The 25,070-nt window shown below is 39.2% G+C and overlaps 1 protein-coding gene across 2 annotated transcripts in view; it reads right to left on the bottom strand.

The window, feature by feature from the left end:
- Nucleotides 1–24,857, bottom strand: part of LOC134211455 (tyrosine-protein phosphatase non-receptor type 61F-like) — a 60,387-nt gene extending 35,530 nt beyond the window's left edge. The window contains exons 1-6 of one of the 2 annotated variants that reach the window (XM_062688323.1): nucleotides 24,675–24,810; nucleotides 15,701–15,963; nucleotides 15,243–15,468; nucleotides 14,840–14,986; nucleotides 14,086–14,774; nucleotides 2,494–2,616 (exon numbers count right to left, since the gene is read on the bottom strand). In XM_062688323.1, coding sequence (XP_062544307.1) covers nucleotides 2,494–2,616; nucleotides 14,086–14,774; nucleotides 14,840–14,986; nucleotides 15,243–15,468; nucleotides 15,701–15,963; nucleotides 24,675–24,683 — 1,457 coding nt within the window. In that variant the 5' untranslated portion in view covers nucleotides 24,684–24,810. Of the gene's footprint in view, nucleotides 1–1,314; nucleotides 2,617–14,085; nucleotides 14,775–14,839; nucleotides 14,987–15,242; nucleotides 15,469–15,700; nucleotides 15,964–24,674 lie in introns of those variants that run through there. The other variant, XM_062688324.1, reaches the window with a different exon arrangement.
- Nucleotides 24,858–25,070: the final 213 nt, after the last annotated feature.

Below are 25,070 nucleotides of genomic sequence, written 5' to 3'. Positions count from 1 at the left end.
CATGTTAGGCCGGGAATGGGGTAAGAAACCCTACGTGCCTTCAGAGAAGGAATCATATTTTGCCTTTAAAGAACGAACCATATTCTTGATTGACTGATTTCGAGAAAAGAGGTTTTTTAGATGTGTTCATATTTTCTGTAACTAATTTCTTTAGCTCATTCACATGCTTTCAAAAAGGACAGTAGTCGATGTAGACAGAATATTATAGCTTCCTTCGAGAAGAGATTTATGTGAAACGTGTCTACAAATATCTTCTCAGACAGAAAGAAAAGTCAGAGAACGCCATTCGGCGAAAAGTTGAAGTGTAATTGCCATGATGTACTTTTTTTGGTGGAATTATTCATTCTGGGTAGAATTCTGGTAAATGTCATTCTGGGAGGGAAGTGGCTTTCTGGAGTATGACGTACAACGATCACCAGAGTTTGCAGAAATCGGTCTCAATAGATAACGAACAACGATAAAAGAAATGCAGAAACTGTTCCGAATCATAACAACCCATGATAACAATTTATCAAACTTGTACAAACAAGTGCGAAAAATAAACAGAATCGGGTAGACAGCCCTCACCAAGGCCCTTTCGTATGTATAGGAATAACCAGCGCGGGGCGAAACATTAATTTTCAGTGCAAAACGTAAACAAACGAGCATAAATTTCATACAAAAATCCAAGATGGCCGAGTTGGGGATATTGACAAGTCAGAACACCCCCCAATAAATGCATCCTGGCCTTCACTTTGTTCTCGCTCATTTTGTGTTGGGGACCGCACACTGCACAGCTGTGTAGAATAAGTTCAAATGCATAATTAGAACCAGTGCTTCCCGCGTTAGGAGAAATTTATCATGAGGTAGCCTCCTTTATCATGACGGCTTGCAAAAAAAGTCTCTCGCGGTCGGTATACTACATATTGTACCCACCTATATGTTGTATACAGAAATGAAAAATGAGAGATTTTTTCATTGTCTTTTGGATTCAATCCCTGGTCATCACACAAGTGGATTGGCTTTAGAATTATTTCAACTGATACATGCCATTCCAGTCACAATAATAAACTTTCATTGATTAAAAAATTGCGTCATTTTGAGATGGGGGCAAAATTATGTCCTGAGTCGCGTCGCGTCGAATCGCTCGTCGCGTTTACTCTGGCTTGGCCCTAAGACAAAGTAAAGGCAGGAATCATGCAAATCATGGAAAACATGCCTCCTGTAGGCGTTCCGGCCCTACAAATTCTAATATGTTTTACTCTGATATAAAACCAAACAATTTATACCAATCTGCAGTTGTCCATCACTACTACTCAGTTGATTCAAAATATGTAAACTTTTATAAATTCAACTTTAATTGCAGAAACTAATATTAAATTCACTGTTTGTTAGTCTATCACAATTATGTTCACTGTAATAATTCTCAAAATTGTTCTCCAACAGACATTCATATCCACTAAATCTATTGTTTTCTAAAATGCGGTACATACATAAAAATAAGTTTAATTCCACTATGGGTTGATGATCAGAAAGATGTGCATAGTTGAGGGAAAACTAAAGTGATATATGAAGCCTGCTAAAAATAAACTATAAAATCTAGGTAAACTGAAATAAAAACAAAAGTAGGAAAAGATATTGTGTTCCTTCCATGTTCCCACGTTTGTGTCTATGAATTGTTATCATAAAGAAATGAAACTGAACCATTTTAGTTCAGTTTCCATGATGAATGAATGAATGTTTTATGCAAATTTTGGCTAGCTTGCGTGTGTATGAGTGTGAATGTTGTCGACATTTTGTATAAAGTGAACTGATGTTGCAAAAAATCTGTAACAATATTTCCTTCCTTATATTATCCTGTTTTCATTGAAGTCTTTCTGCCTGGAATGACTTAACGAATTTAGGAGAACGAATAATAATTAGTTTTCTGAAAAACTAGATTCTCCGAACGCGCTACTCTTTAGATGTTCACCAAACACCATCATATCCAATGCGTATGTGTTCAGCACAGTGCCATATTGACCACATTTTGACTATACAATTTTTTTTTCTAATTGGTGAATAGCTGTGTTCCCCATCTCGCTGGACGAGTGGCCCCTTCTATTAATAGAAATTTCCAACAGCCTGTCTTCAATAGCTTCTCATAACATAACGCTATTCGGCACAGTGAGCTTGGTTTTTCTGCACAATTGATTACTTGGTAATATTGTGTTTCCGTGAGTAAATAACGCACCAAGCACAACTGGGAAACACCTTTTAAATGCAAATATCTCTTTTTTTGTAAGGGACTCGTGCCGTGAGATGCGAGGCGCACATTATAGAGGGCGTGTATGATGAAACGGGAACAAATGGAAATACATCTGGCCAAACATGCAATGCCATAGAAGAGGGGAAAGGGGATGGGGGATGGATGGGCTTCCGTTTACGGTGGCTTAAATTTACAAATTTCTCGTGTACAGATAGACACACAGCACACCGATACAAATGCCGGCAGCAATAGTAAAAATCATTGACCTGCGCTTTTTCGGCGAACCACTCTCCGATTCCTTCTGTTTGCGTTTGATTTCCCGGATCTTTTCCTCCATCGCAGACTGGCGCTCGAGTCGCTTCCGGCGGCGTAGCTCTGCATTCGGTGATCTGTTGGGAAAGGTAGAAAAAGGAAGATAAAAACGATTATACAATGGTACAACTGGTTTGATCTGTCTGTGATCTGTGATGTGATAGTTTGTCCGCAGGAGCGGATGGAGGTGCGTACTGCGTATGTCCCTTATTGTAGAGCGACAAAATGTATTGTCTCAACGGCCGCGCAATCAAATTGATGAACGGGCTTAGAAAGTACTTTCTCTAATTTTAAGCCGTTGAGTAATACCAAGTTAGTAAGTAAGAAAGTAGATTCATGGAGCAGTACCAGGTGGGATTAGTGGACGAGCGTTTTACGAGGTGTTCGCCATAATATTGCAGAAATACCGCGTATATAACGCGCCCAGCCCACACATCATCTGTTCATTGACTTCAAAGCTGCATACCTACAATCCTTCAAGCAATGGCATGCATACGCACGAACATGGAATTTAGGATAAACTTATACGATTGGTTAAAGCGACGATGCATCGGGCGATGTGCGTAGTTCAAGTTTCTGGGACAATCTCGGGAAAGTTGTCCTCGTAGGTTGTGTGGTCGGGGACGTGAAGCAATGGACAGAGCGGGCTCCGATCATAGTTTGGATAAATAAAATAAACATAGGCAAAGTGGAGCCCTTAAGCAACTAAAAACGTTTTAAGTTAAGTCATTCAGTTTTCGGTATACCGTTGTACCACCTGGGAGGAACAGTTTCGCTACCGGTAGAAACATCCTTCGAGGATCGATAAACTATAGTTCTGCTGGGTCCTTCGCCTACAAGATGATCCTGGCCAAAGTGTAGATGCGGTGCGCAGCAGGGAACAATTTGCAGAACATGAAAGAAGTTGAATGAATGATAAAACCTCCGAGCAGACGTTGGCGATTATGTGCCTTCGCATGCGAAGCAAGCGTGAGGCCATCGTAGTAACACGTAGCTCAGTGGATGAACAAGAAAGATTGGTTTGCTAAGGAGGCCGACAGATATCCGGTTAATTGGAGCTGAATGTGACGACATTCTCTGTCAGACAGCAGTATGCAAACGACTTTGTACGGTTAGTCATCAGTAATTCGGTTCTCTGGTAGATGACGTTTTGCCGATCAGCTTATTAATTGACGTATGCCGAAATTAAAGGGGCTTCCACATAAGGCTTGACACTCATAAGGCTGAACAAATCTTACATAAAGCTGAAATAACAAAAGGTTGAAGCTCGAACAACGAACAAATATAAGCCGAACTTTTAATTGTGATCCAGAATTATCAATTACTATGTCTGAAACTCGATTTGTGCAATTCGAAATCGTATTTAGTTGTAAAAATGTAAGGGTAACCACTTCCTTCGGCGGGGTTTGATCACACAAAACTATCGTGTGAAAGAGTTGGTTTTAAAATTAGATTGCGAGAGTTCGGCAATGTGCCTGGTGTTGGAAATTTGATCTCATCAGTAGCCTTCAAAGTTGCGGAGGACGACAGAGGTCATTCGTAGCTTAGTAGGAAAATCACTTGTCCAGCGTACTGGTTTCGTGGGTAGTGGTTCTAAATCTTTCACAAGTTGTGCAATTGCACAAATCGAGTTTCAGAGATAGTTATTAATTTCCACTCCGGGTTGCTTTATACCAGGAATATAGGCAAATAACTTTGATTGGCCAGAATTATCATTTTTTGTCCGCACGGCAAAATAAATTTGGAGATAGCATAGAAGGAACAAGACTTTATTTATTGCTCCTTGTTCTTGCATTTGGTTTTTGATTCTTCAGTTCAATCAAAGTTAATTGCCTATTTCCGGGGATTAAACCACCCGACTTGGACATTAATTTTACAATGTTATGAAAACTCATATGTGAATATGTACGTTATGTGGAAGATATTGATTGTAGGGTCATGGGTTCGAGTCCCATCGAAGGTAAGTGGTTACCTCCAATACATTTTCCAAATCAATATCTTCCACATAACGTACATATTCACATATAAGCTTTCATAACATTTTAATTTTCATGATTCTTGCCAAGATGAGTTTTATATTTTTTGTTATCTCTTTTTTCTCCCTTGTTCCTTTTTCGTTTATCGTTCTTCCTTTTTTCTAGCTTCATCTTTTTTCTTCCTTCCTCCTTTCTTTTTCCTTCTTCGTTTCTCTTTCTTCTATCTTCTTCCGTCTTTATTCTTCATTTTTTTTCTTCCTTCTTCTTTCTACCTTCTTTTTTTCGTGGGATGCCCATATGGTATAATGACGTTTGGCATAATGCCATTTGGCATAATTTGTTGGGTACATCGATGTCATTTGACAAAATGACCTTTTGGCACAAAAATCGTTATATCGTTAATCGTAGAAATATATGATTTCCGTTTTTAAAAATACGTATTTATCTAGAATAAGCCAAAAGAGTAGATGACCCCTTCTTTAAAAGTACGCATTTGCCCGGAATAAGGCAAAAGCGTAGATGACTCCGGGTTTGGGTCATTTGATATAAAAGCCATTTGGCATAACGGACATTAAGCATTATTTTGAACTGCAACAAAAAAGTGGGTCATTTGGCCTAACGGACATTTGGCATAATTTGGAACTAACAGGGAAAGGGTTATTTGATGTATTTTTTCACATAGTTAGAGTAGATCGAGGATAAATGTTCTGATAGATTTTTTTGGACCGTTTGTAGACATTTTTCGGAAGGATGTACGAGACGGTTACATACGAGAAAGAGATCACATCTATCATTGACTTATTCCAGGTAAACGACTACATAAAAAATATAATCCTAATTCCCCTTACTTGATTCCGGACAAACACCTACTTTTGAAGAATGAATCAAATCCAAGGTTGTCTCAATCCAGGCAAAAGCCTATTTTCAAAGAAGGAATCACATCCACCATTGCCTTACCCTGGGCCATCGCCAGGGATCATATTCACCACCTTATCCCAGGAAAACGCCTACACCCAAAGGACGAATCACATCTACCATTGCCGTATTTTTGACAAACTTACTTTTTCATAAAAGCAATCATTTTTAATTTTGAAGAAGGGATCAAATCCACCACTGCATTTTTGTGGGCAAACGACTACTTTTAAAGAAGGTATCACCCACCATTGCTATAACCCGCCCAAACGCCTACTTTTGAAGAAGGAATCATATCAACCATTACTCTAACCCGGGCAAGCGCCTACTTTTAAAGAAGCGATCGCATCCACCCTTGCCTTGATTCGAGCACGCGCCTAGTTTTAATGAAGGGATCACATCCACCATTGCCTTAACCCGACAGGCGCCTACTTTTGATGAAGGGATCGTATACACCATTGCCTCAATCTGGACAAACGCTTACTTTCGTTTACAAGGCAAGCGTTTACTATTAAAAAAGGGATCACATCCACCATTGCCAAAATCCGGGCGAGCGTCGACTTTTAAAGAAGAGGTCATATCCACCATCGCAAAATGCCGAGCAAACGAAGCAAAGATCACATGCACCATTGTCTTAACCCGTAAGGCAGTGGCAACTATATTGCCACCAACAAAATATATGTTTTTCTATTTATTAACAAGAGCTCTACTTATTATTTCTCATGTAGGGGCTTTATTTGCTTCCTAGTAACATCCCAGATGAATTTGAGCCATGAAAAAATTAAAATGTTAATTAGAGAACAGTTTTTTACGAACAGATCGTAAGTTTCGAGTGGAAGAAGGATTTTCAGTTATAATTCGTTAAAAAAACAACAAAGATATATTTTTTCCCGTTGGTATTAATTATTTCGAATCTCCTGTGTTAGATTATTGCGTGATTAACGTGAAAAAAGCTTTGCCTTTCTGTATATTTGGTTTTTGGATTTTTTACGAAATTGTGTTTTTTTTCCCAAGGGTCCCCCCTTGGGAACAAAAACGCAAAAAAAAATATTTTCACTTATAATGCGTTTTCCGACTAGGACTTTTCACCAAAAAATGTGCCTCGACTTGACTGATTTTACGTAAAACCTAATTTTTAAAAATCTTTTATTTATTTTTGTTGTTACCTGTTTTCCCGCTTGCCGGGCAGTGGCAACTATGGCAGTGGCAACTATATTGCCACCAATGTTGTCCCGCTTGACGGGCAGTGGCAACTATATTGCCACACAGTTTTCAATGTTTCTGAACTGTTTAATGTATAACAAACATACATTTGAGTTTAATACCATGTCAACATTGTGTCCTATTGTTGTTTTTGTTAATTTATTGTTTAGATTCGTCTGCCTTATAAAGGGTTAATTCGAGCAAACGCCTACTTAAAAAAAATGCATCCACCATTTTCTTAATCCAAGCAAGTGCTTATTTTTGAAGATGGGATTACACCCACCATTGGCTTAACCCGGGGTAACGCATCCCGATTGATGCTTTATTTCCAAAATAACAGAAATAATTTGACCGGAATAAGGTAAAAGAGTAGATGACTCCTTTAAAAGTACGCATTTGCCCGGAATAAGGCAAACATGTAAATGATCCCTTTTTTTTTAAGTACGCATTTTCCCGGAAAAGGGCAAAAGAGTAAAAAATGACCCCTTCTTCAGAAGTACTAAAGAACGCAAAAGTTGGAGCGTATATGATTTCTTTTCTACGCATACGTTCGGAATAAGATAAATGAGCTAATGAGCACGCATTTGAAAAAATAAAAACTTTGAGAGATCAAATTTTTGAGGAATAAGGCGAATTAGCACATTATTTCTTCATTTAAATCCATTTAAATTAAAGTTTACCCGGAATTAGACGAAAAAGTGAATTACTCCTTAAAACACGCATATGCCCAAAATAAGACAAAAAACAGATGTAAATTGAGCTTCTTCCTAGAGTTTATTCCACATGGCCCCTGGCTATTCAACTCGTTATGCCAAATGGCATTATCCCAAACGGCATTATACCATTTGAAGTAGTCCTTTTTTTCCTTCTTCCATCTCCTTTTTTTTCTCTGCTTTCTTTCTTTTTCTTTCGTCTATTTTCCTTCTTTCTTCTGTCTTTCATCTATCTTTCTCGTTTTTCCTCTTTCTTCCTTATACCTTCTTCTTTCTTTGTCCTTCCTTCTTCGCTCTTTCTTCTCATTCTTTCTTTTTTATTTAAACCTTCTTTCTTTAAGAAAAATATTTTGAGCTTTTTAAAATATTTTGAGTAATGTCTTCACTTGTCATAAGACCAGTTTGTACAATCCCATTGAATTCCACCACTTAATTGTATCTTGACAGATACGTATTTCGACTCAACAGTAAGGCCGTCTTCAATGTCTCGCACTTGACTCGACTTTCTTCTTTCCTTCTTTATTCCTTCTTCCTTCTCTTACCTTTTTTTTCTTTCTTCTTTATTCCTGTTTTCGTCTCCCTCATCGTCTCGTCTCATTCTCCTTCCTTCTTCCAATTTTTCTTCTTTTTTGCCTTCTTCTTACTTTTTCCTTCTTCATTGTTCCCTTCTTCCTTATTCGTTCTCCCATTATTCTTCTTCCTTCTTTCGTCTTCAAACTACCCTGTTCAATCTTTCTTCCTTCTTCCAACTTTCTTCTTTCATCTTTACTTTTTCATTATTTATTCTTTGTTCCTCCTTCTTCCTTTTTCTTTCTTATACATTCCTTCTTCCTTTTTCCTTTTTTCTTCTTCTTTTTTCTTCCTTATTCCTATTATCTTCTTCCTTCCTTCCACATTTATACTTCTTTCTTTTTACCCTTCTTACACCCTAAGAAGGGTATTAAGATCACTTGAAAAATCGACTTTTTATCCGGGACTCGGAGACCCAAGTCATATATACCAATCAACTCAGCTCGACGAACTGAGCATGTGTATGTATGTGTGTGTGTGTGCGTGTGTGCGTTACAAAAAAATGTCACATCTAGATCTCAGCCGTCTGTGAACCGATTTTCATGATTTTATCTTTAAACGAAAGCTATGCCTTTGCCATTGAACGCATTGAAATATTTTTGCAATCGGACATTTAGGTTCCGAGATATTTGAGAAATACAAACATTAAGTGCAAAATAATGTCACATCAAGATCCCAGCCGTCTGTGAACCGATTTGCATGATTTTATCTTTAAACGAAAGCTATGCCTCTGCTATTGAACGCATTTTTTTGCAATCGGATATTTAGTTTCAGAGATATTCGTGAAATACGAATCTTAAGTGTATTTTCAGATAACTAACAAAATAATGTCACATAATCAACTCAGCCGTATGTGATCCGATTTTTACGCTTTTATTTTTATACGAAAGCTATTGCTTCGCGATAGAACACATTATTTTTTTTCTGCAATCAGATATTGGGTTCCAGAGATATCTGTGAAATACGACCATAAACCATTAGACGTATTTTGTCACAACATTGGCAAAATAAAATCACATCATGATCTCAGCTATCTGCACAATTTGATGATCTCAGCTATTTGTACAATTTTATGTTTAAATGGAAAGTATGTCTGTGCCATTGAACGCGTTGATTTTTTTCTACAATCGGACATTTGGTTCCAGAGATATGTGAGAAATATGAACATGAAGCGTATTTCCAGAAAACTAACAAAATAATGTCAGATCAAAATCTTAGCCGTCTGAAAACCGATTTGCATGCTTTTATCTTTATACGAAAGCTATGACTTTGCCATTGAACCCATTGTATTTTGTTTTTGCAATTAGACATTGGGTTCCGGAGATATCTCTGAAATACGAACATAAAGCATTAGACGTATCAACTTCACACATTGGTAAAATATGTTCCATCAAGATCTCAGTCGTCCTTGGACCGATTTGTGCGATTTTATCTTTAAACGAAAGCTATGTTTTTGTCATTGGACCCATTCATTTTTTTCTGCAATTGGAAATTCGGTTTCAGAGATATCTGTGAAATACGAATATGAGACATATTTTCAGACTACTAATGAAGAATTGTCACACCAATATCTCAGCCGTCTATGACCCGATTTGAACTCTTTGGGCTTAAACAGAAGCTGTAATATTGCCATTTAAGGCGGCAAATCAAATCTGCAGTCTTTTTGTATTTTTTAAAAATTGTTAAATTTCCAGAAATATCCCTTTTTTTATTTTGAAATCGTTAAAAGCATGATAATATCAGTTATTTTACATTCAATTGAAGGTCATATGCATAGAAATTGTAATATGCACTGGGCACACACAACCTTTCAAAAGTGTAAGAAGGGTTGCGTTCACTGTAGGTGGATTAAGTAGGGTTTTTTTCTTTAATCTTTGTTTTTCATTCTTTAAAATTTATTCCTTATTCTTTGTTCTATTTTTTAAGTTTGATGCCTTATTCATTACTCTTTATTTTTGTTTCTTCATTCATTATTCACTATTCAACCACTGAGTAATTCTCGCTGAGACCGGGCCACTATTTGTACGAGGTTCTTAAAAATGCCTAAATTTATATTCATTCGAAAGCTTTCGGCGAGTATATTGAGGATCCGAGTTAGATCTTCAGAAAGATGAACCCCTCGTTAGTTATACACGAAATCATTTTAATGGACTTCTCGATTTTTGTCAATTCTTGGCTCACCAAAACTGTCATAACTCCAACATTTCTCAACCGATCATAGAGATCAGCACATCGCCGGAAAGAGGAAGAGTGTATCCTCAATTCAATAATAAGAATAGAAAAGCCATAGTTGAGAGAGAGCCATGTTGAATTTGGCCGCCATCAGGGTTGTGTTGAATCATTCTCACGAGATAATGATTGGAGTTATCATTTGATAATATCTCAGGTGTGAAAAGTAGGCGAGTTTTCCTTGGCGATAACTTTTCAAATTTTGGAATCAATTGATAATAAACACAAAATCATCAATTAAATTTAAACCTTTCCAATACAAATTTAATGTCAACAATGAAGGTCATTCTGATGCTTGGCATTGTGTTTTATTGTTATGTAGAGAAATATGTTCAAAAAGTAACGGTAAGTGCTTAAGGTGAAGGTGGATTGAGTACCAAAACAAAGCTTTGAAAGTATTGGTACAATAAAAACTGTCATATACTGTAGTAGTATTGGTATCGTATTTATTAAAAACAAAGAATATTAGTAGGGTGGTTCAAAAAACGACCCAGCACCACCACGCTCACTCGATACTGTCCCATGCTGCGAGTGTCCTCCAAAAACCGATTTGAATAAAAACTGGTTGAGCGCAAGCCGGTTCAAGTTTGTATGAAAACTAGTATGGGAAACTAAACCTTTTATTACACTGACTACAGTGCCTCTCCTCCAAACGCTGGCGAAAAGAGAACCCACATAGCTGAAAGCAACATTCCTGAGACTTCACTGAACGAAAACCGCACCGCAGGAAAGATCCATTGATTACGTAACGCAAAAATAGCATTTTATACCCCACTCACCCCACGTCACACTTTTTGTATGAAGCATTTGCCCCTTGCGCGATTGTGTAGACTAGACTAGACTAGAAGTATCTGCCCCTGGTGCGATAGATATCACAGACGAATTCTGGCTATTTTGTTGAATTATACGTTTCACTGATGCCTTCTGAGAAGCCTAATGATCATGCTAAAGATTTGCAACCTCGCTTAAAATCGACTCCCAACTATTGGAACGACCATTCTATATGGATCGTCTATGGAGCTGAAGCTCTTGAATATTTCATCCAGTCATATGGTCTCCCCCCTCGCCATCGCCCAATGACGGAGTGCTAGAATCAGAATAATGTTAAATTCAACCTCGCCATATCAACTGTCATACAAACCTGAAACCACCTGTACAAAGTAAGCCTCTAATCAAACCAGCCCAAACCATCGGATGACACCCAAATTATTAATCATAATCTACTGAGCGTGGCGAATTTTTTTTTTTGGATCACCCTGTTTATTAGTTTGCTGCTGCCGGTGCCGTTGTTGACATTCGCTCCGCGATCAGTTTTTAATCGATTTTTTCGGGCAAAAATAGCAGTTTATATTATGTTTTCGGTATAAACAAGTGACTGATTTCGAAAAGTGATGTTTAATTTGCATTCCATCAACATTTCGGGATGTTCATGTGCGGAGAAGTGAGTAAAAACTTGATATTTTCAGTGACCTTTGAGAAGAAGTGAAGTGCAGTGATAAACCCAAAACATCGCGAACGGCTAGTAAATTGGCACGAAACTGCTAATTTATGATATTATTCGAGCCGAAATACATAGGACTCTTTGGATAAACATGTTCATTATCACGGGAAGTGAATAAATATGCTGTAAACAGGTTAGCAATTTGAATATTAAACTTTTGTTCGATACTGTTCGAAGCATTCGAATGCTGGTGGGAGAGGGGTGCGGGAGGTGTGGGGTTGACCCGTGGAAGGTCCGGTGCCATCTTGACTGCCATCGTGGTACTCTTCCAACTATGTCCTTAAATTGAGATACAATTGTTGAACGATTCTCACTCGCTAGCGAGTTTTTATCAATTGATAATTTGGATTTGTGATCGCATGAGAGTGTTGCTCATCCTCGATTATTTGAAAATTTGATTTTTTCCATGCCTGGCCGCCATCTTGGATTTCTTTTAAAAACTATTTTTCCGCCTAGTTTGCAACCACCGATTTTAAATATTAACACATTGATGGAAAGCTTAGCTTATATTGTGCATTGTGTCCCAAAATTTTAGGTGTATGTTATTTCTATCAAAAGTTATGTATGATTAACCAAATTATTTTTTGTAGGTCCATCTGACCAACGAACATTATTTTTATAGTTAATATGATACTACGACGTCAGTTCCTTCATTTCATACACTATTCTAAGCCAAACATTACATATTTTCAAAAATGAAAGGCATATATACAACAGTATTTTATTTGAAGGGCTCAACAGTTTTGAGCATAACGGAGCCGTATTCATGATATTGTATTAAATAATTCAAAAATTTTGGTATTGGTAAATCGTACATAACTTTTGATAAAATAAACATTCACCTGAGATTTTTGGATACAATATAACCTATGCTTTCCATCAATGTATTAATATTCAAAATCGGTGGTTGCAAACTAGGCGGAAAAATAGTTTTCAAAAGAAATCCTAGATGGCGATGAATTAATTTGAGTACTGCAAACAAAAGCTTTCATGTTGTTCTGTTAATAGCGCTATTCAAATTAATTCATGAAAAAAAATGTTACTTAGCTCCTTTTGAAAAGTTAAGCGAGAATTGACAAAAATCGAGGGGTCCATAAACGTGATTTCGTGTATAACTATCGAGGGGTCTATCTTTCGGAAGAATTAAACTCGGATCCTTGATATACTCGCCTAAAGCTTTCGAATGAACATACAGGGTGTTCAATAAGTTCGAATACAAATGGTTGATCATTGTGTTTGTAAGCCCAATGTACATATTCTGTATTAGTATTGGTGTCAGCGTTAGCGGTATATATACGCTATCGGATGTGTGTGGTGTTGACATTCTGTCACTTGTTGTTTGTTTATTACGCGCTTTGAAAATGGATTGGGGCATCATAAATAGCTGTTTTTGAATGTCAAAATCATTGCGGCGTACTACAAAACTGAGGTTTTAGGGACAATTGATACCCCCAGTGACCCGGTGCTAAGACGGAGATGAGCCCTACGTGTTCCAATAGGACGTTAACTCTTTATAGACGGAAATTGCGATTTTAGCCTTATATGGGGACAATTTCATCGACTTTTTGGACAAAACATTGCGACCTCTCAGCTTCCCGGATTTGAACCCTTTAACTTTTTTGTTTGGTCCTTTATTATGTTAAAGCTGTACGAATATAATGTCAGTAACTTGGACCAGCTCTAGACGTAATTCTCAAAATCTGGAACGAAATGCCCATGCAGATCGTGCGTGCCGCTTGCGATGGGTTTTAGAAACGTTTAAAGCTCGTGAAGAAGTACAAAATATAGGTCATTCCAAAAGAAATGTTACAAACGTTCCTTATAAACAATACTTCCAATGAAATGCAACTGGGAAAAGAAATAGTTTAAACTAAATTTTTAAACAATTTTTGAAAGTGTATTCGAACTTATTGAACACCCTGTAAATTTGGGAATCTCCATCGTGCGGTTAGGATTCATTGCATCCCAGCGATTTCAGCCTTCTAATACTTTACAGCCTTGTGTGTGAGACTTTTAGCCTTTCGAGATTGTAGCCTTTTGAGTTCATCCTTATGTGTTTCAGACTTTCTTAGGACACCCAAGTTATATGATACACTGACCCTTCCTTGGTTTGGAGTCTTCCAGAATTGAACTAACTGAGGACATCGTCACAACAGTGATATTAGAGACCGGTACCAAAAATAAAGTTATAAATGCAAATAGTCAGTCTGACGAACGTAATGTTTGCTGTTAGACAATAATCTGGGGGTGTTTACTACGTTATTTCATACTACATATATGAATAGATCAGATGTATTATGAATCTCATTGGCAACATAAACAATTTTTACCACAGAACATGATTTCTATGAAAGTAAACCAAGTAGGTAACCACCCCGTAGCAGATAACACCGCATTGACCAAAAATCCAAATAATATTGTCTTAAACCACTCAATACTTACTGTCCCCTCTCTGGGCTAGAAGCAGCATCTTCCCCGGCACTATTACTATTGCTGTCCACACCATTGGGTACCGGTGGGAGCGTCGCATTGGCATCGAAAGATTTTTGTCCGGCTCCACCACGATTCGACTCCAGCGTCGATGTGTTACTGCTGGCAGCCGTGGCCGTTGCGCCGGTTGTCGTCGTCACTGTGGTAGACGTGGCCGTCGTCGTAGAGGTTAACGCCGACGAAGACGAACTGGTTATCGTAGTGTCGTCCAGCACGGAACTTTCGATGTTATCACTATTGTCCCCTTCGTCACTTTCATCGCCGTTCTGGTCGCTATCGTTCTCTTCAATAAGCTCGTCCTCTTCACTACTGGATGCGCCGCTGTCGGCCGAACTGTTCGCCTCGTGTACCTTTTCCAGTGAGTCCTTCGGCAGCGGAGGCAGCGGTCGATCCTTGCTAATCTCATATTGCTTACTTTTTTCTATGTTCACCAAATTGTTCACCATGTCCCGTTCGTTACACGTTAGGAAATCTTCGTGGACGCTCTCACTGTTCGGAATCAATGGCAACGGTTTCTGAGCAATCGTGAGCGAATGCGACCGGGGCGGTGGTAAAGGCGGAGGGGTATCGTCATTATCCTGATCCGAAGTAACCTGACTATCGGTTGCCACGACGGACAGTTCCTCGAAGTCTTCGAATGACTGAAATGAAATCCGATTGCTATAACTGAAATATGAATTATCTTTACTAAAACAGTTCAACTAACCGAATTGTTCATACGTTTCATGCCTTCGATGATAGCTTGATATGAAAAATATAATTGATCTACAGTTTGTATCAGTCCCATGCGAAATCGTCGCAATTCCAGCAAAACATCTTGTACAGCTACTTTATCCTCTCCTTCTTTGTCAATCTTAAAATAAAAAGAATAGTTTCTATTATTTAATATTGAAACTAAGTTGAGAAATGTTCGATATGGTTTGTGAATAATGAAAGCATTCATAATCCACTAATTACGGTTCGAGAGAATTTGATATGTTCGATGTATTTTCTGCCCTATATATCACACTTTTTGTATGAAACATCTCTGACAATACTGAATTTTGTTTGTCACACTGCCATGGCTAGAGTTATGGACGTTTCCTCATATGTAATTCGACTCAACTCACCAACACCAAACAGCAGTCCACCAAACAAAACGTTCCGGACCGGCCGATTCCTGCGCTGCAGTGAATGATCGGTGGACCAACATCCTTATCTAGTGCTCCCGACTCCCGAACCTCTTTCAGAAACTGTAAAAATGCCACCGGAGAACTGGGAATACCAAAGTCCGGCCATGTGGTATAATGGAATTGAACGACCTCGCGTGTTTTACTCGATTCCGTGTCAGTTAATCTGCAATCAGGCAAAAGGGAAATGTAAACATTAAACAACAGCGTCGTCGCAACGAACGTTTATTCGACGAGTACATGCCACTCCAGTTAGTATGACTCACATCCTATATCGGAGTGGGGTTTCCTCATTCAATATATATCACAATCGCGTCCATTCACTCAGCCACAATCACCTGATTCGAAGCGTGCAGCCTTGAAAGCCAAACAATAACACTAAAAGCCGTCGCACTTACCGGAAGGTTCTTTTGCAGAAATTTTTGTACTCGATACACTTGACGTACTCTATCGCTAGCTGCACTTCCGGAAGTTCCAATTTGTGCTCCTCGCCAATCGTTTCCGGCCAGTATAGGTGGCACTTGATCTGTTTCTTTTCAATCAATTTGTTCAGCATCAGAATCGCCCGGGAATTGTACTCCCACACCATGAGCCAGAAGTGACCCACGGTTAACGGTAGCGGACCCTGACAGAGGATATACTTTCGCTCGGCTCGTTCCATCTGATGGGGATGGGGAAGATAAAAGTATTGAGTTAGGCTGGAACAGATATGGGTGCTTTCTATGCTGCCTGTAATCGTATATATGTCCCATATGAATGAGAAACACAGTAGAGATGGGAAAAATATGCGGTTACAGGCAGTATTGTGCTATTGGATAAATCGGGGATGAGAATTAAGAAAATAAATAATAAATTGATTACATTGCAAAACTCATCAGTTTTCTTGATGATCTTTTTGCCGTGAATCGCAAGTCAGTCCCATCTGTATATGGATGCCATATGCAGATGGGACTGACTTGCGATTCACGGCAGTTTAGGGAAACTATTTTTTTTTCAATAGGGGAAATGACGGCTTTGGCAGGTTTTGTTCTATTATTGTCAGGGTGGTTTTTTGTTGACCAAATTTTATGAAATTTGGGCACAATATTCTTTGATATGCAAAGAATATTTAGGCCAAATTTGAGCATAATTAGTTATAGAAAACCCCCTGACAATAATATAACAAAATCTGTGAATGAATTGTTCATTTCTTGAAATTCAAACTGTTTATAATCCAAAAGCATCATTATCACAGAAAATTTGATGTTCACAATAAAAAAAATTTCTATGAGATTTTTTACATAGATGTGAAACATGACTAACACCCGACGTAAAACATCAATTTCCCGATTTCAACATAATTATCCTGTACCGCACATATGGAGGAGCGTTTAGTAATCAGGAAATAACTTTCCTTCTATTGAGTCCATCTTACTCCGATTTCAGTCCCCAAAATTGTCGCATATCACGCTTTTCCGGGTCTGCCGATGACAAGTAAAGGATTACGTATTTAGCTGATAGTGTAGCTTGGCACTGCTTTCCTTCTGACATCCGCTAGAGTAAGTGAGTTCGATCTGAGGGGCAAATCTACTTGTTGAGAATTAAGGGCAAGTTTTCCTGCTTGAGTATACAACTCATCAACCAATGACAAACTCGTTGATGTGAAAATAACCAAAAATCTAAAATCCAGAGGCGTCGCGTGGTCAATTCTTCAACCTGTGCACCGAGCGGCGTATTTCGGTTTTCAGTTGTTTGATGTAGCCATCAATGTATCAGCATTAAAATTACAAGTAAGCACGCGCCGGTGATATTTTTTCAAAATTATATTCGTTGTAGAAAAAAGTTAAGAATTCAATGAGGAAAATAATGACGCTTCTCGTATCAAAATTAAATATTTTGAGAAAAACCTGACCTGAAAAAGGAACCTGAAATGACACATTCAATATAAACGATCCCATATGTTTCTGAACCTTTTTTTTCGAAAAAAAAAAAGTTTCTTCTAAAACATTAGCCAAGCCATTCTAGTAGATAGGTCACTTAACCTTCCTAATGCTTTAGAACAAAGTTACACATTGTGCATTGGGGTCCATTTAGAGCCAAGATTTTATCACGATCAAAAAACTCTTTGTAGCATTTAAAGGCCACAGAAGATTTTTATTCTTGATTGCATCCATAATTCGCCAGGATAGATTATTACAGGGTTGTTACGGAGATCCTGAAATATTTTCCGCGCCGAATAAAATCCAATTCGCGCCAATTCCGCGCGACATGAAATCCATTCCGCGCCAAATCCGCGCGACTTTGAACTAAATTCTGAGTAAATATCAATATTTTAACGCAATGAAATATCAATGTTTTAACGCAATTTACTTAACGCCTTCTCTTTAAGTTTGGTTTTTATAATATTCTTATTCTTCAATGGCTATACATTCCAACAGGAACTTGGCCTGTTTTTCAACTTAATATTCTACTAGCATTTTCTCTACATACTAAGTAACCCGCAGATAGTATTACAACCACTCTAGATGGCCCTATTCACCACTAGAAGTACTGAACCTAATGTTGAATTCGTTTTTAAACCTGGGTCAGTGCCAACCCGAACCCTGAATAAAAAAACATTTTCAGTTCCATCTGTCATTGGATATGTTGGTGTGCGTAGTATCGTGTTTGTTTTGATTTGAAACATATGATCCAGATGATCGCGGACATCCAGTGCACTGGCAGTGCGTTGGCCTTGACTAATCAGATCATGGTAAATAAATAAATATGTTCAAGTGCGTGAACTGATTTTTGCGGAGAGTGGAATTAACTTTTGGGCGGATATAAATAGGGGAACTGCTCCTGGAATTCATCTCATGGCTCCGATATTCATCCCATCAAAAGCAAAGCAATGGAAAGGAATTTGGATTGTGAGTGAGTGAGTGAGCACGCATGTTGACAAAAAGAGGCGACGAAATTGGTGCTGTATTTCTTTGTTTCCCGATGAGATGAATATATTTATTTTCAGTGAGATGGAGATCGGAAAAGTTCCCCTATTTAATTATATTCAATGATCCCATGCACATTTTTATATCAAGAATTCCGTATAGAATTCATGTAAAAGAGATTTTATATTTTACAAAAATTCATCTGTTTCTACAAAAGTTTTTTTTGGAGAACACTCAGAAGCATGAAATTAAAATTCTCCAGGACTCACTAATTTTTTTACCGAGCTACCTCTCCTGATAAAGGTAGCCTCACACCTCGGGAAAATTTTCCGCCGGATTTCGGGCCCCGTGCATTTTCAATTTTCAAGAATCTCCCGGAGGAATTGCTCAAGGTACTTCCGGGGGAATTTATGTACGAAACTTGCGGAGCAATTCCTGAAGGAAACTTCGAGTAAGTTCCTGTATTCCAGAAGGAGTCCCTGAAGGAATTATTGTAGGAATTTCCAAAATAATTCCTGAAGCAACTTCAAGAGAAAATCCTGGAACAGTATTCAAAGATATTCCTGCATAGAAGAATTCCCAAAGGAATTCATCTCGAAAGGATCCCTTGGAAAACATATGGTGGAATGCCTAAAAATTCAAGAAAGAACTACCGAAAGAATGTCTGAGGTAATTTCTGGCAGAATTCCCGAAGAAAATTCTAAAACGCACGAAAGAGTTTTTGGAAGAATTCCATAAGAAATAATTCTATTCGGTATTCCTCAATTATATTTTTCTGACAATTCCTAGCGGATTTTGTGAACGGGTTTCAAGGGGAATTCCCAAACTACATAATTCCATCCACCGACCTAATTTAGGACACAAAATGTGAGGAAAACCTGAATGAACTTATAAATACATAACTTACCTAACAATTATTTTTAAAACTGAATCTAGACAACAGTACTGGATTAATTTCATTTAAAACTACAATTACAAATATCACAAAATCCCAAAAAAAAAAAAGATTTTCAATGCGCATTTTATTTTAATAAACAGACAGTTTCGTTTCTCCCTTCTGCTTGTTTATTCCGCCCAGTCCCACCCACCCACGTGGTTTTGACAGTTGAAATGCATTTGTATTGGTGAACCCGGTGCGAAACCGTGAAACAACACAGTGCGAACCCGACAGCTTTGGGGTTGGAACTAGTGCGAACCTAGTTCCAACCTGAGAGAATAAAAAAACACTTTGACAGCACTTAGGTTGGAACTTTTTAAAAACGAATTCGACATAAGTGAACAAGAACTAAACAGCCAAAACTATTTCAATAAGCATCGCTTTTTAAATGAGATGATGGTTTTGTTCCGTTATTGTCAGTTGATTTTTTGTTGATCGAACTTTATAAAGCTCGGCTCAAGATACATTTATATACAAAGAAAGTTAAAGTCAGTTTAAATCATAATTGATTATAGATAAACTTGGCAAGAAAAAAATAATTCTCCTGGGGAATTATTCGGAAATTCATTTTGGAATTTTGTAGTAAGTTCAAAGAAATTCTTCAAAAACAACCTGCAGAAAATCTTCAGAGCATGCTTGCGGAAATGTCTTCATGAGTTCCTGCGGAAATCGCTTAGAGATTCTTGCAGAAATCGAATAAATTCCACGGATATCCCTCCAAAAATTTCTTTATAACTTTCCGGATTTTAAATGCTGCAAAAAATCTTTTAGGCTGTGGAAATTAATTTACAATTATTTACCCTCAAGGGTCCTTGTGAGAATTTTTTTTAAAGGTTTCTTCGTTTTCTGTTGATAATCCTGTAAAAATACCACCGGAGTTATTCAAAAACATCGCAAAAAACATTATAAAATAACTTTTGAGAATCATCTTCTTATTTTTCAACGGCTTTCTGCGGAAGCACTTATTAAAATAAAGCAACTGCATCAAATCCAAATCAAAGAACATTTTTATGTTTTTAATTGGTGAATAAACCCTTATTCGTTCTAGATGAATGTTATGAAAGCAATATAAAATGTTTCAACACTATGAAAGCATTCTTGACGAAAAGACTTTTGAAAAATATTATATATCATGCTAAGGGCTTCATCGTGAAAGAAATAACCAATCAGATACTGACAAGTATCTCGGAATGACAAAGAAATTGACAAGGTGAAAATTGGTGTTCACGTCCTTCAATAGACATGATGTGTGATGTTTTAGAATGAATTAAAAATGGCAACAAGGGGCGTCCCTCTCCTTATAACATTTGTTTAAAGAATGCTTAAGAGCAGAGCATAAAATATTCACTTTCATGAAGCACATTCGCTCCGAGTTTTGACAATCGTGTTTTTATTATTCAAAACATAGAATGACTTACTCAGTTTACTTCTTCATGAATTCATTCAGTTGATTACCATTACCATCATCATATGTTCAGTTATACGATTATTTAATAATTTGTGATTTTCAAATAAATACTCACTGACCCATATTCATTCCGAAAATTGACGGTGCAGAGCCGAATATGAATATGTTTAGAAGTGAAGTGACAAAGAAGGCCGATGGGCTTCATAAAAAATAATCGAATATTTAAAAAAAAGTATAATACATGCCATTTAATAAGGGCTTGGACATATCCGAAAAATAATGTTAATAGCCTTCAAACGTAAGTTTTGTTCTCAACAACATTTGCCAACAAAAATAAAGCCCATAAAAAATGACTAAAAACTTATTTTCAAATAAACGTCCTTAGATCTAGCATTTTATTTATTAAATTTTCACCTAAATCTAAATCCGCGCCAAATCCGCGCGAAACCCTAAAATCGTTATGTAAATCCGCGCCAAATCCGCGAAATCCGCGTAGTCGTAACAACTCTGTTATTACGAAACTACGAACTTTTGGAATTAGCAATTTTTACGGATGTTCCAGATCTTCCGAAGGACCGTTTCTGGAACATTTGGAACATCCAGAAAACTTTCACTAGTAATTGCACCCACAATTCGCCAGGATGGGTTGCTACGAAAAAATTGCGAAGCTCTTGGGTGAACTTTTAGAATTGGCCATTTTACGGATACTCCGGATCTTCCAGAGGTCTTTCCATGATCGCTCAAGGGATAAAATTGCCGAGAAATGACGGGTACAAGATAGCAAACACAGAGCACATATTTGCAAGCAATTTAATGTTTCATAACGCGAATCTCGAAAATAAGTTGCCAAATTGAGAAGCCTAAACAGTACCTCTTTAGTACAGGTTCCCCGAGGGCTAGAGAGGTCCATTTTTTAAATTAATCATCCCATGGGCTTATTCTAGAAACCTATAGCTCTCTTTTGTTGCCTAAAGAACAAAAATCGGTTGAAATTTGAGTTTTTGTGATCGTGATAAAATCTTGGGTCCAAATGGACCCCAATGCACAATGTGTCACTTTTTTTTGTGGCGCCGCTCCTAGATGTCGCTGGAAGCTGATTCGTGATAAAATCTTGGGTCCAAATGGACCCCAATGCACAATGTGTCACTTTTTTTTGTGGCGCCGCTCCTAGATGTCGCTGGAAGCTGATTTTCTCAGAGCATCATAGTTTCCAAAAGTTAGGAAGAGACAGAATTTTTCAGAATTGTAACTCGTTGCGTTACAAAGTTACAGCTACAGTGTTTTTTTTTTCTTCCTAAGCAATGGAGGGGGAATCTGCTCAACAGACATCCTGGGTTGTCCAGGAAGTGCGGGGTTAGGGATCACCTCCAATAGCAAACGAGGGAGGCTGGACTACATCCCCGACCGGCTAAACCGTTTCCATTGCCGCCAAGCCCATAGTCCCTTCGGTACAACCAGAAAGTAATGCTTCAAAGGGGGGCCAGTGCACAACGCACCCTCGAGGTTAGCTGCGTGTCCTTGTCCTTGAGTAACTTCGTTACTCGTTTTTTAGAAGAACACCATGGTATCGTGCCAGCGCATTACCGGCTTTCCAGGTGGCCTTACCACGCCCTATGTCTTCGGAAGGTGGGAAGGGTCGACTTCGCGCCTGCTTCCCTCTGCACGACTGATATCAAGAATGATGATGCCGCATGCACCCCAAATTGACCTTTCTGCGATAGGGTCTATTCGCCAACACACAGAGGGACTTGCCGACGCGGTGCCTACGCCTGCCCCAGCCTTGACGAGGACCCCTTTCCGTCCTCGGACCCACCCGGTTGACCGACGCCGCGAAAGCGACGATACCATGTTGTTCTTCGCGCGGCCACTTGTTCGATAAAAGGATCGAGTTCGACCACAGAGCATGACCACCGGTATGACCCATGAAGCCGACTCCGATCCCTTGGACCACCTCTTATTTGCGCCTGAACTAGCCATCCTTGAGTCCACGCGCCACCTTCTGTGTAGCTCCGAGACGATTTGGGCGATAGCCGATAAAACGGCGTTCCAGCCAACTTCGTCTTTACACATCCTCCGAACTAGGTTGTCCGGGTTAGTGTCCAGACCACATGTGGCAAGCATGTGGTCACGCATTGCGCGAAAACGTGAGCACACGAACAACACGTGTTCCGCCGTTTCCTCTAAACCTGCGCACACCAAACACTCGAGCGAGGCCGAGCAATCCAGCTGCGTTACCTGCACTTTGATTTTGCAGCACGCTTAAACGCCGGGCACATCGAACCCCCCATGGGGTGCTTGCTGTTCACAGCTTTGCTGGAACAAATCAAACAATTGGGAGGGTTCGTGCAGCATTGTGCCTTATGTCCCTCCAATCCGCAGCGTCGGCAGAGATTGCTTCTGTCAGGGCCTTTGCAGTCCCATTGCTTGTGGCCCGGTTCCAGGCACTTGAAGCAAACTTCGGGTTGCTCGTATATGCCCACAGGGCATACCGACCATCCCACCTTGACGCTCCCTAACTTGACTACCTTGGAGGCGTCCGCTGCAGATAGCCGAACCAGTGCTACCTGCGTCCCTGTCGGACCTTTCCATAGCCGAACGGCTGCGGTGGGCGTCTTCACTTCACACTGTCGCCGCAGTGCCGTGACGAGCTCTTCGACTTCGGTGATCTCGTCCAGGTCTTTAACCCTTAGATTCACCTCCGTCGTGAGTGCCCTCACCTTGACCGTCTCGCCTAGGACCTCCTCCGCCAACTTCTTGTAGGCGGCGCCCTTTTGCGAGACGCCCCGCTTCAGCTCGAGGGTCATCTCGCCCATCCGGGTACGTCTTATTCGACGTACGTCGGCGCCGAGTTCACCGATCTTGACGTCACTCCTCATCGCCTTCAAGACGTCCGAGTACTTAGCCTCGTCCGCCGTGATGACTAGGGCATCGCCCCTGGGGCGATTGGCGCCTACCCTAGACTTCTTGCTACCCGCATTCGCCTGGGCCTTCTTTTCGGCCCTTGACGTCTTCGGTTTCCTCTTGTTCTTGACCAGGGTCCAGGAGCCGTCATCCCCCTCTATTTACCTGGTGTGGTGCGGCTGAGAGCTCTCAGCTTGCCGTAACCCCTTACCACCGTCTTTACTGGGAGGACGGACCTTTCCAGGTCCTTCCTCCCCCGGTTTTGGAGGTACCCGGCCGGGGTTCAGCTTCCCAGCCCCACTACCCTTGTTCGGGGTAGTAACCCTCCGCGTTTTGGAGCGGCCTGGCTATTTATATCGCTTGTAAACACTTTCCTTCCCACGACTTTCTTCAAAGATTTCAAAAGGAAGGAATCACCTTCGAGAAAAATGCTAGATCAAAAGTAATTCGGCATCGCAAAAAATAGTTGAAAACAAAATCAATAGTTCAATTTTTTTTAAGCAGTCGCTTAAAAATATAAACTTGGCCTCTCAGTTTTATTTATTCTGTAATAAATCTGAAACAAAATCCTCGCAAAATTCCAAAACGGTAATGTAAATGTTTACCAAATCCGTAAAAATCGTGAAATCCGCGTGTTAGTAAAAATATGTTCTTGTTCACTGGACCGTAGATTAAACAGCCTGCTGATATTTGCGCCTCCCTATCAATAGCCCTCTCCCTGTCGAGGTCTTTAGACCTAAAATTAATGAATGGTGTCCATTAGGAGTGTCGCTTAGGTCATCTGCTAACCAAGAGGATTCGATAAACACTATGAAAATTTTGGTTCCTGTTTTCTTAAAATAAGTTGCTAAGCCTAATTTAAATGTTGACCATATTTTGCCTATCTCAACCTTTGCACAAACGTTGACCATGACAATGTTACCGAAAAAGTATTCCACTCGATAGAAAACCAGCATCGTTGATTCAACCTTGTTCGTTTATGTTTTCCGAAAAATCAACGCAACTGAATAAAAAATCTGCGAGAACCCAAGGTCAACGCCAATCGTTTGGATTTTTGATTAACAATAATTATTGATTGATATTATTGATTAACATTAATAAAAGATCATAGTTTTTCTTTTACGTTAATTTTTGCAGGACTATTTACTCACTAGGGAGACAACCACCGACAACCAGCGAGTAATATAGTATCGACATGCTATCGTTATGATTTTTCTTACCTTGACCATATTGGCATTGATGTAGTCAGTCTCGCCTCGCTTCAACACGATTCGTGAATGGTCATAAGGTGACACGTCCCGATACCTGTTCAGTCGCCTGTTGTCCAACTTCTTCGATTCATTTGTGGAAAAATCTTTCGACCGTGCTTCCTGTTCGCTCTTCTCCCGGATTTCCTGGAAAAAATAAGAAGAAAAAGTATGAACACAAATAGAACATTAAATTTCGACATCGGTTGTTGCTGAGCTGAGCTAGAAGCTTATGTGGAATATATAAACAGTTTGAGCAGTAATCGTTTGCTAATTGGGATACGACTGCATTCCAATTTAATCAAAAGACGTTTGCTGATACGATCATTTTAACAACCGTTTGTTGAACTATGGAAATCTCTACCGTCA

Source organism: Armigeres subalbatus, chromosome 2 (genome assembly GCF_024139115.2).
Source record: "Armigeres subalbatus isolate Guangzhou_Male chromosome 2, GZ_Asu_2, whole genome shotgun sequence".
Taxonomy (NCBI): domain Eukaryota; kingdom Metazoa; phylum Arthropoda; class Insecta; order Diptera; family Culicidae; genus Armigeres; species Armigeres subalbatus.
This window is presented reverse-complemented; position numbering and strand designations above follow the sequence as displayed.